This window comes from Lepidochelys olivacea (assembly GCF_965140295.1).
Source record: "Lepidochelys olivacea isolate rLepOli2 genome assembly, chromosome: 16".
NCBI lineage: Eukaryota > Metazoa > Chordata > Testudines > Cheloniidae > Lepidochelys > Lepidochelys olivacea.
The window spans coordinates 19122344-19137811 of NC_140426.1; the positions used below are offsets into that span (position 1 = coordinate 19122344).

Below are 15468 nucleotides of genomic sequence, written 5' to 3' on the forward strand. Positions count from 1 at the left end.
TCTGTGTGTCAGAAAATCTGTCTCACCATTTCGTACAGATGCATCTTTGTCTCAGTTTGAGCATTGCATTTACTATACTCTCTCTCGTGGTAAATATCATCTGGTGCTTTTGTTCAAACCCCAGTCAATGGAGTTTTGCAGATTTATAACAAACTGAGAATCTGGCCAGGGTATATAATTAAACCCGTTATTATTTCATATTAAATGGATTATATGTTAGGTTTTTCTGCACTTACCGCGGCTCCCAGGAAGCAGCCGCCAGGTCCCTGCCTCCCCTAGGCGCATGGGCGGCCAGGGAGGCTCGACGCACTGCCCTCGCATCTGCAGGCCCCACCCCTGCAGCTCCCATGGATTGCGGTTCCCAGCCAATGGGAGGTGCAGAGCAGGCACTAGGGGCGGGAGCAGCGAGCAGAGCCTCCCTGGCCGCCCATGCACCTAGGGGCCGCTAGGCCCTCGTGGCCACTTCTGGCATCCGCGCCAGGGAGCCTGCCTTAGCCCTGCCCCCACTGCGCCACCGACCGGACTTTTAATGGCCCGGTCGGTGATGCCGACCTGAGCCACCAGAATCCCTTTTTGATTGGGTGTTCCGGTCACAAACCGGACGCCTGGCAACCCTAACTGGAATAGGTAGAGCAGCACAGTGTCTGTGTGTAGGCAAGGCCTGGGATCCTTCCTTGACGTGGTAGGAAGGCTTACATGTTCCAGTGACCCTGAAAGCAGTGCCGGCGAGAGCTTGAACTCCCAGCAGGGCCACCCAAACTGGACAGGTCGAAGGGCCGTGAGCCGGTGAAGAGCAGTCCACTGGCCCTCCGGGCTGGGGACTGAGCGATAGGCCAACAGCCTATCCTCATGAGAAAGCTGAGTTAGAGCAACCCGGCAAGGTGACCGTTCCGGGATGGCAGAGCCTTGTTCGTGTCCTTAGCGACGTCTGACGGCCCGGGGAAGGATTCACATTCCGACGGCCTCAGATGCCCTTTGCTTCCCTCTGGCTGGGCTATAAATCTGCGCGCCTGGCTGTGTGTCTTGCGTCGAGAGAAGAATGTGGCTGTGCTCTTGGAGCGCGTTGCCCGCGCGGCCCTCTCATGGAGACGGCGGGGCCGTTACTGTAGAATACCCGTAGTCCTTTCCGTCGGCCCCGCCGGCCTGCCTGTGCGGCTGTCTCGCTCGACCTGGCCTGGCCTGCCTCCTTCCCCGCTAGACTCCCGGGGCGAACGCTTGGCGCTGCTGGCTCTGTGTCTGTGTGTGTCTGTCTCTCTCTTGGTGAGGAGAAACGCATGCGTACAACTCCCCGCTCCACTCCTCCACCAGCCTAGCCGCAGGAAACCAGCTGGCTGCTGCTGGCCTGCATCAGGGGAGCTGAGCGGGTTAAACCCTGGGCTTGGGGTGTGTGTGTGTGGGGGGGGGGAGAGACATCTCAGGGTGAGAAGTGTGAATTCCTCACAGTCTGTCTGACAGCTATAAAACGGACTAAAGCTGACTTGGGAAAGCCACTAGGCAGCTCCTCCTCGCTGGAAACCCAGGCTCTTTGGCTGCCCTTTGAAGTTTGAGGAGAGAGAGAGAGAGAGGGAGGGAGGGAGAGAGAGAGAGAGAGTTTGTGTGTCTGCAGCTCCTGCTCCTCCTTTTGCTGCTGCTGCTGCTGTTGCTGCTACTCACTCTTCCCCCCACACACAAGCCTTTGCACCTGGTGTCTGGAGCATCTTCAGCCTTAAAACAAACCCCTTGCACCTTGCTGGCACTTCCCAATTTTTCAAGGTATGGCTTATTTATTGTACTTTCATGGCAATGATACACACGTTTTTTAAATATATTGATTTAGAAGAAGAAAAAAAAGAAACCAAAACAAGAAAAGACAACCCTTTCCCCCCAAACCAAGCAAAAACTTGCTGAAGTGCCAGAAAAGTAACCAGCCCCTTTAGGTTCAGAGAGGCTGGTTTCCCCACCTGGATTCCTCGCTTTGGAGATAGGTTAGACTTTGTTGGAGTCATGTTATGTGTCAGGAGACAGTTATATAACCTTGTAGAATTATTGGATGGGAAAGACGTTAAAGCTGTCTCTCTCTGCTTTGCCATTAGGACACTGGATTTCTCTCCTGTCCATAGACTCATTGATTTGTCCTTCAGTTTTTGATAGGTTTTTATTTTAGCTGGGGTTTTCTCTCCTACTCTGCTCCCTTAAAGATTTGGTTTATTTTTTTGACTGAACAAAGGATAACCCCATAGCAAGTTGTTTTATTGGCTTTGGCCCAGCAGTGTCTGGAAGTCTTAATGAAAACCAAGTGTAAGGCAAGTCTCAGCCACCTGTCCCCGGGACACACAGCCAAGAACTCTGGACTTCAATTAATCAGTGGACTCAGCTTTGGAAACCACCTTCAGAATATTAAGTCAATACACAGCGTGGTGGGGGAGGGGAGGAGGAGGAATTAGAAAATTAACTGATGATCCCGTTAAATGAGACACCAGCCAAATCTGTGGTGACTTTACCCCTAGGGCAAGGTTCCCAAAACTGCTACAAAAGCTCAGGTGGGGAAATGGGGAGAGTATGTAACGGGTGGAAGAGACACTTTTATGCTCCAGACCTGATTGCAATCTTTCCCCCCGTCTCCCATGGGCAGTCTGGGTCTCACTTACCTTCCCACTTTATTGAATATTTACTTTTTAAGGGAAGTCTAGTGTAGGAGAGAGGTTTTTCCTTTCAAACATGTGGTGCTTTGATTGCCCTGAAACATGATTTCCTGAACTTGCTCATCTCTGTCTTCCACAGTGGGGGGTTCCACTTCACTCTAAAATGACCTAGGGTATTCCACTGCATTTTCTTTAAAGTCATGTCATTCTGGGGTGCTGGGTTTTCTTTTACCCTTCCTTCCAGAGTTGCTGCAGGGGACAGAAACGAAAGGCTGATATTTGTGATTTTAACTTTGGAGGATTTCTTTGCTATAGGAACAGACTTTTCCATCCACAGGAACTAGAGTAGAACAAGAGAAACTGCTATTGAAAAAAGGAAAAATAAGGGCTGTCAATTGTAATCCCTTTTTCATTTTAATTATTGAGTGACAGGGCTGTAGCAGAAAATATTCCAATGATCTTGCTTTTTAAACGTCCAGCCATTTCTTCTTCTTCAATGCTTCCTGCACAGCATTTGCAACGCTTCACTCAACTTATAAAAACACCGACATGCTCTACATTTTGGCTAATTCTCTTGCTGTCAAGTGCTTTCATACAATTCTTTCAGAGACAGATCCTCAGCTGGTGTAAATCGATATGAATCCATTGTCTTCAGTGGACACACACTGGTGATGGAGGGACTAACAGTGAAAATAAATTAGACTAACTGCCACACTGAGAGAAGACATTGATCTCAAATGGAGCGACATCAATTTACACCCGTTGAACATCTGCCCCTATATTTTCTTTTAATTAATTAACTGTATAGCAATTATGGCCACTGTAAAAGTTCAGCAGTCCTTTTTACAAGGTTGTGGTTCTTGCTAGTAAACAAACCCCTATTTTTGTTTATGATCACTGTTATTTTGCCTATTGGTGATAACACAATAAAACAGGATAGTTGACGCTGTGCCTTCTATCTATCCCAAAGTGCAGTGGCTCTGACACTGTAATATTGATCGCATCGCTAAAAATCTGCCGTTAATGAAATTACACCAGCATTTTGAATGGCATACATTTGGGCCTGTTGCTTTACAGAATGAAAATAATTAAATGGCGCTGGAGCAGCATCTTCATCTGTGAAAGTTCTCACCTGAAGGGGACCCTGGCCATTGTCCTCTTTGTAGGAAACATTGCCTTTGTGATATCTCAGGTAAGTGTAGCAACTTGGCAGGTAAAATGCTGGTGCTGAAAGGATAGCTCCATGTTTACCTGGCAGACTGGTTTCTGAGCTCCCAAAAGGAAATAGGCATGTCCCATTAAGCCCAGGTATTCTCCAGCACACAAGTCTTGTTTTGACGCTGTGTTTTAGAATCTGCAAGCAAAGACTCTTGAACATATGCGTTAGTTATTCCATTGGCAGGTTTTCCTTCTGAAACTTGGATCTCATTAAGAGGGATCTCACCTTATCCCCAGTGTTTACAGAAAATGACACATAATTTTGCATGTTCTTTAGGTGGAACAGTTCCTTCTCCCCGGTTCTTGTTCAGTTGCTAGATTTTTTGATTCCTTTTCATAGAACGTCCTTATCCTTGCTCAAGAAACACAGAATTTATTGAACTCCATAGCCAGGAGAGTGGATGGAAACATAACCCCCCCAATGAAAAATTAATCTTCTAGCCCCATGGAGATGATAAATCCTATGTTTATTGAGAAAGACTCTTGCTATGCATGTGCAGAGTGGTAATGGCAATACATTAAAATCCCAGAGCCAGCATAGGGATGGGTGTGGATGGGCGGGAATGGTGGCAGAGCCATTGATAGCATTCCCGCCTGCTGCACCCTGATGGAAGCAGTGTGCATCACCCTGGCACCTGCTAACAGCAGTGTCATCAAAGGAAAGCTGGGCCCTGGGAACATCTCCCAAAGTGTCAGGCCATGCACCGAAACAGGATCCATTAAGTGCATCCCCAGCCTTTGTAACATCCAGGGAGATGGTTGGGAAGAGATTTTCTGTTCTCTCTTCTACTTCACCACCCATGCACCCACACAAGGCAGGCGAGGGTTTTGCTTTGGGTTTGGAAGGTGCTGTTTCCTTTGCTTTTGTAATTAAACTGAAGAATTGCTATATTGGGTCAGACCAATGGTCCTGCTAGTTCAGTACCCTGTCTCTGACAGGGGCCAGTACCAGAATGTCAGGGGGAGTACACACAACTGGCCAGCTGGAGTGATCCACTCCTGCCTTCTAACGCACAGCTTCTGGTAATCGGAAGTTTACAGTTGCCCTGGAGCGTGGGGTCCCATCCTTATCTTAGCTAATAGCCATTGGTGGACCTATCCTCCATGAACTTACCTATTCTTTTTTGAACCCAGTTATACTTTTGACCTTCACAACATCCCACGGCAATGAGTTCCACAGGTTAGTTGTGTGTTGTGTGAAAAAGTACTTCCTCTTGTTTATATTATACCTGCTGCCTATTCATGTCATTGGGTGACCCCTGGTTTTTGTATTGTGGGAAAGAGTAAATAACACTTTTTTCCCCACATCATTCATGACTTTGTAGATCTCTGTCATATCCCCCCTTAGTGGTCTCTATTTGAAGATGAACAACCCTAATCCTTTTAGTCTCTCCTTGTGTGGAAGCCATTCCATACCCGTTGATCAACCTAACTCTTCAACATCCTGCGTTTGAATTCAGTGGGGACCAAGGATCAGAATGTACTGAAGAGTTAAGGGTACTGTCTTCATCTGGGAGGTTTTGGGGGCCCCTCCTGTCTCCATCATACTTCCCATTTTAAGTTAATGGGAATTCTGACTGAGTGAGGACTGAATGGGAAAACCATGCTTCTGGGTTTTCCCGTTTCCCTGGGAAGTGGGTGGGGGAAGGCGTAGAAGTTGCATAAGGCCCCGGATTAGAGCTGGTTGAAAATTTTCTGACAGAACAGTTTTCCATTGGAAAATGCTGATTCCACAAAAATGTTTTGTAGGAATGCGTCGATGTCAACAAAATTTCATTAAAAAAATCAAAATGATTCATTTTAATGGGGTCAAAACATTTAATTTCAACCTTATTGAAATGTTTTGTTTTGATTTTTTGTTTCAAAATTACCTTTGCATTCTGAAATGTATATATTATATTATATTTATTATAATAAAGTAAAAATCAAAATGAAATGGTTAGACTGACCTGAAACATTTTTGCAGAAAATGCCATGTCATGGGAGTTTCCGAATGTTGACGTTTCATTCCAATTTGGAACAAAAACATATTTTGAAATTGTGGAATTTCCCACGAGACGGCACTTCCAGTTCCTGCACAGCTCTACCCCCGGTGTAGTGGGAAATGCTGTGTCTCTTCTGTGTATAGGGGTCCATGCCATGGAGAAGCCACTCACGTAGACTCCTCATCCCCTTTGCGCTGTGATTCTGTGCACGAGTGTGCAGCATGGGGTGGGTTGAGGAGAACATGGCCTGTGAGCTGCATGGATCCACCACATAGAGGAGCGGCACGGCAGGCCGCAGTTACTGCTACCATTATGCTTGGATACTATGGTGATGGGTGCTATAGAAAACCCCAAGATTTCTACAGGCAGACTGTTTAGGGGCTCCATGCCCTGTTCCGCAGTTGGAGGGTGATCCCATTCCTCTAATACGCTCACCTTTCCCCCCCTCAAAGCCCTCTCGCTTGGACTTTGCCCCCGCCAATCCAGTTTTGGCCCTGAGCGGGGTCTGCTGTCTTGGGGCCTGGTATCACTGAGTGCAGAACTCCCTAGTCAAGCTAACTCAGCCGTGTAAATGTTTAACGCCTCTTCTCTTCTGAACATGAATGCCTGGCATTGCGAATAGGATAACGCGCAGACGTCCAACAGCCTTGAGGAAGGAGCAGATGTCACGGCATACTGGTGGGGGGAATGGACTAAATGGACAGCATGCACGAGAACCTGTGGGGGAGGTGTCAAATCCCAGGAGAGGCATTGCCTCCGGCAGAGGTACTGTCAAAATAATTAAGTGACACACATGTACTACGTGGCTAGAAGATTGTAATACCATCTACCTGACCTATTAGGCAAACTGCACAAAATTCTGCTCTCGGTCACATTCTGGCAACCCCACTGAAATCTGTGGACGTTAGCCTTCATATCCCAGAGGTGAATTTGGTCCAGTAAATTACACCATAGCAAACATGTCATTCGTGAAATGTGCTGGATTGAAAGCCCTGGAGAATGAACATCTCTGTCTGTCCACAGAACAGAGACGCACTCATGAGCTTCCTGCCATTGTGCTCCAGTCCTGAGCAGGAAGGGCCCCCTCCGAGGATGAGAAGGCTGTCGCCTCGCTCTGTCCATTCAGTGACCCTGCGGCCTGTCTGCTCATGCAACCAAACAGGGTGTCTGTCAGTGCCAGTGAGACTGGGTGTTTTTATGATGTGGATGTTTGTCTTCTAGGAGTTGGGCTAAAACCACCATCTCATTCCTCTCAAGCCACTAAATTAATAGAGTCATAGATTTTAGAGCCATAAGGGACCATTAGATCATCCAGTCTCACCTCCTGTATAACATAAGTCAGGGAATTTCATGAAGTTATTCCTGTATGTGCTCAATAACTTGTGTTGACTAAAGCATATACTCCCACAAAAGATCTGTCTATCTATCACCGTTCAAGGTGTACTCAGTGTGCTGAGCTCTTTTGAGAGCCTGGCCACTGATTTGGGTGCCCAAAGGGAGCTGAGCACTTTTGAAAACCCAGGTGTGGGTGCTGAACCCTTCTGAAATTGTGAGAGATGAAGTGGAAAATATAAAAATCAGATCTTGCTTTCATCCCCAAAATCTCCAAATGCTTCACAGAATCTATCTATCTATCTATCTATCTACCACATTTCATGTCTAAATAGAGTAAATAACAAAAATTCTGTGATGGCTTGAACTGTAACTTAACAGTTAAGTAGAAGCACCCACTGAACTAGATTGCCTTTGGGGCAAGGCCTGACTTCTTTTTTAGTAAATGTTCATAGCACCTCACACAATGGGGCCCCAGCACACTGGAGCCTCTTGGCGCTGCTGTAATAAACTTAATAAGCAATGATAATAATTGAAGTAAATGGCACCTTTGTCATTGACTTCAATGGGATCATGGTTTAAGGCATTGCCACTATTTACGGGAACCCCTATAAAAACAGGGAATGTAGATTTTATTTGTCAAAGATTATAACCCCATGTCTAACCAACATTTCTTTATTCAGAAGAAAGTCAGTGAGTGGGCTTGCTAATAAAACTTGCACTGGGACATCCAAAAGATACCAGCTCTGCAAAGTACAAGTAAGAATATTCTTTTTTCATGGGAAATGTTCCAAATAATATATTTTTAATCCTGATCCCTGGATTCAGGGGACATTCAGGGGAGCATTGGGAGTGCTTGCATCACCCTAATGGAGGCAGGGAGGAGGTGGAGCCAGGAAGCTGCCCGTCTTTTTAGATTAACACAACAGTATTTCTGGGTAGCTGGGAAACTGACAGGCGTTCATCTTGTCACATATCCAAAACCAAGTGACTGTATTTTGATTCTTGGCTTTCGATGGCTCCCATTACTGCAATATCTGAACACCCCACAGGACCCCTTTGTGGTAGGGAAGCAGCATTGTCCCCCATTTGACAGACAGGGGGATTGAGGCACAGAAAGATGAAGTGACTTGGTCTCATTCGCAGAGTGAGTCTGTAGAAGAGTTGGAAACAGAATCCAGCTCAGCATCTTAGCCAGTTATAGCCCGTGGATGGTGGTAGCAGCTGCCCCCCTTAAGTGGGGATTTTGTTTGGTGGAACTGCCTCTTTCCTTGCCTCCGGATTGTGGGACCACAGAGAAAGTTTCAATCAGTGCCTGCACAGTCTCCCACCTCCCCCTGCGTCGCTGTGTGTCAGGTGCTCTGATGACAACTATGGTGGGAGCAGAAGGAGCTGAGCTACCTTGCAGAAGGCTCTCAGCCCTTTGCAGTATTAGGCCCTTTAAGACATAGGTAGCAGCCAGGCTCCATGGCCTGGAGCAGGCTGTGCAATGCTAATTGTGGAAGCGGCCGGTTGAGGTGTGCCAGAAACCTTTCCTGCGTTTTGTTTTCATCAGGATATTAATGTATCCCATTCTAGGAGTGCCCTCCTACCGGAAGGAGCTTTCGAGAGGAACAGTGTTCATCATTTAACTCCCATGTGTATAACGGAAGAACGTATCAATGGAAACCTTTATATCCTGGTAACAAGACATGCTTTGTGTGTTCTATAGCACTTAGCCAAAATATTTTGATAGTTACAATGCTACATCCTTCAGAAAGACTCAGGGACACCACCTGCCCAGGCTCAAAGGAGCATTCTGCAGCCACAAAGCACTTTTTTAAAAAAAAATTACAAATTAGCTCAAAGGCTGGATCCTGCAGTCCTCTCTCGGGCAAAACTCCCATTGACTTCGGTGAGTTTGGACTTGCAGGCTTGAGTGTTAAAGAAGCTGGTTTGCGCAAGCTAAATGTCCAATGAAGAGTTCAGTGTGGCCATGGAATTGACTCATTTCATTTCAGTGACATTTGGTCTCACACACAGACATCATCTCTATAAATAGCTCTCTGTTTTATCTAGTGTCACTGAAATGAAACGAGTCAATTCAATGGTTACATAGGATAAAACTTTTTAAATTGCCTATGTGGCCTTGGAGCCTAAATCCCATGTTCAGAAATGACTCAGGCACTTAGCTATAGATTTTTCCATCAGACTTTGGCTCCTAAGGACCAGATTTTTAAAGGTATTTAGGCACCTACAGGTGCAGATAGGACTGAGTGGGATTTTCAAAAGCATCTAGGCATTAACTCCCATTGACTTCAGTGAAAGTTAGGCACTTCTGAAAATTCCACGAAGTCCCTGTCTGCATCTTCAGTTGTTTGGATAGCTTTGAAAATGATCTTTGATAATCTGGCCCCATGTGCCTAAGGCTCAGATTTTTAAAGGTATTTAGTTGTTGTTGTGCTCAGCATTGCAATGCCTCACTGATTTAGGAGTCTAAATCTCATTTTCAAAATAAGAGTTAGGCTCCTAAATCAGTGAGGCATTGCAACACTGAACACGGCAACACCTAAATACTGTCAACAACCTGGGTCTAAGTCTCTTTTGAAAATGGGAGTTCGGGTCCCAAGGCGCTTTGAAAATGTTACCCATCATGATTGGGCCTTGTCTGCGGGTGCCAGGAGAACCCTTGTGTCAGTCTGTGCAAAAGCCAGGGACATTCAGGGGAGCATTGGGAATGCTTGCATCACCCTAATGGAGGCAGGGAGGAGGTGGAGCCAGGAACCTGCCCATCCTTTTACATTAGGAGTGGAGCAAGATGCACCATCCAAAAAGAAGGTGCAGCCTGCAGACCTTCTGTACATAGCAGGGAGCAGTTGTGCCTCATGCCTTCTCTTTGTCCTGCCTGCAGTGATACAAGTCCATGATGCACCCGAACCCCTGCCCAGGTCAGGCCTGTCTGGTAGAATTTGGCCCATAATATGAAGGTGGATAAATTATTCATAATCAATAATTTCTTTGTCCAGTTTTGCCTCTTTCCTGTGGCCAGGTGGAAATTTCCACAAATATATTCACTATTGGAAATTATTCACCCAATAGTTTCAGTGAATAATTCTTGATCTGTAGCTGGTATGCAAGCAGCTCGTTGTGTGAGATTTGGAAAAGGGTATTTTGAAATTCATGCTGTTTTAATGGGACATATAGGTCATCTGGTATATTTCTGTTCCCTGACTAGTTGTGTGTAACTCTTAGAATCAGGTTGCTGGAGCAAACATGAATTTGCAATTTGTTTCAGTGAATGTTCCTGTCAGAGGATTTAGCCACGTGAATATCTGTGGAAAGCAAATGCAGCTGGGGGTCGGGAGTGGGGGTGCATACAGCCCAAATTAATTCATTAACAAATTCAAATTAAAACTTGTCAAACAGTTTGCTGTGCTTGTCCATATACAGCTGTAAATCTTATTTTATCTCTGTGCTAGTCTACCTATTTAATCTCCATAGGTATAAAAGAATATATTAATATATAGTTATTAGATATATAACGTGTATATGTATGACATAGCTATATATCATATATAGATATATTAAAGCACACTTTTGTATTATACTGCAACCCCTTACACAGGTGAGTAGTCCTTACTCCTGCAAGTAATCCCATGGATTGATGTTAGCTCTATAGTTTATAAATACATAGATTTTTCAAAGCTGCCTTGGAGATGCCCATCCTCTAAGCAGCTTTGAAAATTCTCAGCTATAATGTATATATAATTGATAACATTAGTGCATGGTATGACTTGCAGGAGGTAAGGACCAGTTCCCAGTGCAAGGATTTGCAATGCTGTGCCTGTCATGCTATCAGAACTGCAATCCCTAATCTAGTTTCCAAACCCTGGAGATGGTAGCTCCTGAAATGTGGCTAACCGTGCAGTTCATCATCCCATTGATGTTGTTATCTCTCTTAGCAGACATTAGTTGACATTGGTAGGATGAATGATTGTATTTCTCCTGTTTTGAATCTATGTTTATATCCTTTCCCCTTAGATGACTATGTTCACATTTCTAGCAAGCCCTGTGACCTCCATTGCACCACTGTGGATGGTCAGAGACAGTTAATGGTTCAGGCTCGGGATGGAACATCCTGCAAATACACTGATTTCCGAGGGGTTTGCGTGTCTGGAAAATGTGAGGTTGTTAAACATTATAGCAAAAATATTGTCAGTAGCATTCAGAAAATTACCATGGGTGCAATATTTGCCTGGCCCTCAATACTCTATTTACCATTTTTCTAGCCAATTGGATGTGATGGGATTCTATTTTCCACCCACATGTTGGATAAATGTGGGGTTTGCCAAGGGGATGGCAGTAGCTGCACTCATGTCACTGGGAGTTACAGAAAAGGAAATTCTCATCTTGGTAAGACTTTACCTTTCCCCATATTTATAGCGTATGTCTTTTAACATAGCTTTTTTGTACATTAGTTTCAGTTTCAAAATACTACCAAATGCCTTGTTGTTTTCTGGGGTTCTTTCCTTTTTTCATGTTCTGTCTTTTTTTAAAACTGTCACTCTTATGTTTTAGGGCAGGGGAAACCCTTCTTTTAAAGGATACAGGTAACCTAGCAAGGATTGAGAATTACACTGATCCAAAATCTGAGCCTCATTGCATTGAATCTTGGAGCAGCAGAGTTATACAATGGACCAATCTCAGTTTTAAGGTCTTATTTCTAGTTACCACTAAACCTAAGAATAAATGCTTTACAACAATGGAAAGCTAGGATATCTTTGAAAAATTAGGATTCCCAGAGTTAATATATTATAAAGTGTTAGAGCCTAATTCTTCTTTCACTTACGCCAGTGAAAATTAGGAATAACTCCATTAAAATCAATGGTTGACATCCTCAGTTGGTGTGAATCAGCACAGCTCTATTGACTTCAGTGGAGCTACATCAATTTACACCTGCTGAGGATGTGATCCAGTAGTTACACTGGTATCAGATCAATGTAAGAGAGAGGAGAATCAGGCTTGTCATCCTAAATAATGGTGGCTCCTGAGTGACCAGCCAAGAAATGCACCATGGTCCAACTACCAGGCTAGCTGCTGTAGCTAATAAAAGTTTTCAAATAGGCCTTCTCACAACAGTTCGTTGTATTTGATCTGCAACCTACAGACTTTAGATGCAGTTATGAAGATCTCAAACACTCAGATATTACCCTTAATACCTTTGAGGCTTTCCCCCTTCTAATCTACCTTTTCCTTGTCCTTCTCCACATCGCAAGATAGCAGTTCTGTACTTCTGAGGCCATTTTCAAGATCATATTTCAGACTATTTCAAGAAAATAATTCTAGGAACCTGGGATTTTTTCCATACTGGATCAGATAACTGGTTCATTTAGCCCAATATCCTGATTCCAGTTGTGGTCAGCAGGGGTGTCTTTTCAGAAGAATTCTGGCGGGTGGTAAAGTTGTGTTAGCATGGAGAATTGTATTATAGCTTGGAATTGGAATTATAGCTTGGGATTGTATTATAGCTTGGAAAGTCAGTGCGGGAGGGTGGAACATACAGATTTATGAAAAGTCTGGGGTGGTACAAACCAAGGTCGGGGATGTGGGTGAGGAGCAACTGCTGCCCTAATCCCACAGCAAATGGCATCCCTAATGATCAGTACTTGATGCTTCTAAATAAGGTATAACCCCCTCCCCTATAATATTCATAGACAAGTATGCCCAGATCTATATGGAAGAATAATTTCTTCCTGACCAATATGAGGATCGTTTTACACACTGATGAATATAATTTGACTTTCCTTTTCTAAGTATGTATAATTGTAAATCTTATTATTGATCATAACATTATTCTGATTTAATTGCATGAGAAATATAAATGGGATGAACAGTAGGACACAAACTGTGGGTTCAGAAATACTGTTAGTATTTTTCTTAGTGCAATCAACACAATTGGAGCTACATTATAAGACAAATGGGTGCTGGTTTACAAATAGTTTTCAAGATCAGTCTCAGTGTGTGAAGGTCCAGTAAAATGTGCCTTTGGGTCTGTCTCCACTGCAACCAGGTGTGACTGCAGCATGTGTAGACATACCCAATCTAGCTTTGATCTAGTCATCTTGAATAACACTAGCAGTGAAGCTGCAGCAGCATGGGACAGTCACTTGACTGCATACCCAGGGTCCCTGTGCTGCCATGTCATCATTGCTATTGTTATTTAAGCTAACTAGACCAAAGATAGCTTGCATATGTGTACATGTGCTGTAGTCACACCTCTGACTGCAGCGTAGACAGACTCTTATTCAGAGATTATGGGCCAGATCCTCAACTGGTGCAAACTGACGTTGCTCTGTTGAAGTTGATGAATTTACGTCAGTTTACTGCTATGGAGGTTTTCACCCCCGGAAAAAGAGGCAGGAAAGCTACCTTATATGGATGGAAGTTAGGAGTAATGTGACGGTTATTAACGGCTATCATTTAAAAAAATGTAGTTGGGAAGGATCAAATGTTCAGAAAGCCATCTTTCCTGAAAAGTGACCAATCTTGATTCTTGAACTCATCTTTGTTCATATTATTGGTTATAAGGTTTTCCTTTCATTAATGTATAGTTTTCCATAGGCTATTCCCTGGTAACACACATTCCTGCTGGAGCCAGAGATATCCAGATAGTAGAACGGAAAAAATCGGCAGATGTTTTGGGTGTGTATAACCTCTTGGTACTTAGCTGAAAATTGTGAGTGTGTCTGTGTGCGTGTGCATATTTATATTTTTTCTTTGCAAGTAAACGCATTTGTTGAGAATACATTTGCAGACATGGACCAAATCCTCAACTGGTGTAACTCGTCATAGCTCTGTTGAAGTCAATGGAGCTACACTGATTTACCCCCGCTGAGAATCTGGCCCAGGCAGTGCAACATTTTAGTTGCTTTAACTCTGATCTGTTGAACAATGTATATTACTGTTGTTGCAGAGAATTGTACCAGATGCACATCCTTGATCTCAAATAATTTCTGTGCACCTTCATTTCTCTCTTGATCCCATGGAACTTCTGCATCTCAGTGAAAGTACATTGGCTACAGCATGCCCTCAGTAAAAAGCAAATATGATTTAGACGTTTGCCTCATTGATATTGTGGTGGAAGGTGACTAATGCCCATGACTGAATCCAGGTTTCAGATAGGTACAGGAATTGGATGGTGTGGGCAAATTGACTCTGCTCAAGTAACTCACACATATGCTTTAGCTAGTGTCAAGTTCTGATGCTGCCTTCAAGCTCCATGGTTATTAGAACCATGGCTTAGGTGGCAAGATTTCCATGTGCCAAGAGAAGGATAATCTGTTTCATTTTCTAAAAAATGGAACTCCTGGTGCACTGAGTCATGAAACCCCACCCGTTTGTCTACAGTATGTGAAACCTTTATTATTTTAACATGTATATTGGGGCCAAAAGGCCACATTCAGGTTGGGCCCCGTTGTAGGAGGCCCTGTACAAACATGTAATAAACAACAATCCTTGCTTTTTACAGTCTCGCACACATGTGCACAAAATACTGATGTGGAAATAAAGTAACAATGGCAATAAACTTATTGTGATACTCATGATGCTGACCGTTGTAAAGCACTTTGAGGTCTATGGATGAAAAACATTATATGTGAGATAGGTGGTATTATTATTTATTTATTATTATAAAATAAATGTTCATTATGATATTAATGATGTTTTAGGATATTATTATAAAACAAATGTAATAACCTAAGTAAATGTCAGGTATTATCATCATCCAGGAAATAAAGATACTTGAACTTTGTATGGGAAGCAAATAGCAATGATTAAGACGTAATTAGCTTAATCTGAAGCAAGGGAGATTTAGGTTAGATAGTAGGAAAAACTTTCTAACTATAAAGATAGTTACGTACTGGAAAAAGGTTACAAGGGAGGTTGTGGAATCCCTGTCCTTGGGAAGTTTTTAAGAACAGGTTAGATAAACACCCGTCAGGGATAATCTAGGTAGACTTGGTCCTGCCTCGGCGCAGGGGACTAGACTAGATGACCTCTTGAGGTCCCTTCCAGCCCTACATTTCTGTGACTGCATATTTCTTTTGCATTCAATGAAGCTGGTTACCTGCTCTCTCTGTCTTTTTAAGCTGTTGCAGATGAAGCTGGGTACTATTTTTTCAATGGGAATTACAAAGTCGACAGCCCAAAGAACTTCAACATTGCAGGCACGGTGTTCAAGTACAGAAGGCCTATGGATGTTTATGAGACTGGCATAGAATATATCGTCGCCCAGGGGCCGACTAATCAAGGCTTGAATATAATGGTGTGCTCTG

At 43.8% G+C, this 15468-nt stretch overlaps 1 protein-coding gene across 2 annotated transcripts in view; it reads left to right on the forward strand.

Moving 5' to 3' along the window:
- Positions 1–1519: 1519 nt before the first annotated feature.
- The window catches only part of ADAMTSL2 (ADAMTS like 2), a 46475-nt gene continuing 32526 nt past the window's right edge, over positions 1520–15468 (forward strand). Inside the window, exons 1-9 of one of the 2 annotated variants that reach the window (XM_084649746.1) lie at positions 1520–1752; positions 3699–3813; positions 6447–6589; positions 7840–7915; positions 8735–8837; positions 11177–11322; positions 11425–11548; positions 13757–13837; positions 15283–15458. In XM_084649746.1, the coding sequence (XP_084505872.1) occupies positions 3700–3813; positions 6447–6589; positions 7840–7915; positions 8735–8837; positions 11177–11322; positions 11425–11548; positions 13757–13837; positions 15283–15458 (963 nt within the window). In that variant the 5' untranslated portion in view covers positions 1520–1752; position 3699. The remainder of the gene's footprint in view (positions 1753–3698; positions 3814–6446; positions 6590–7839; positions 7916–8734; positions 8838–11176; positions 11323–11424; positions 11549–13756; positions 13838–15282; positions 15459–15468) is intronic. The other variant, XM_084649747.1, reaches the window with a different exon arrangement.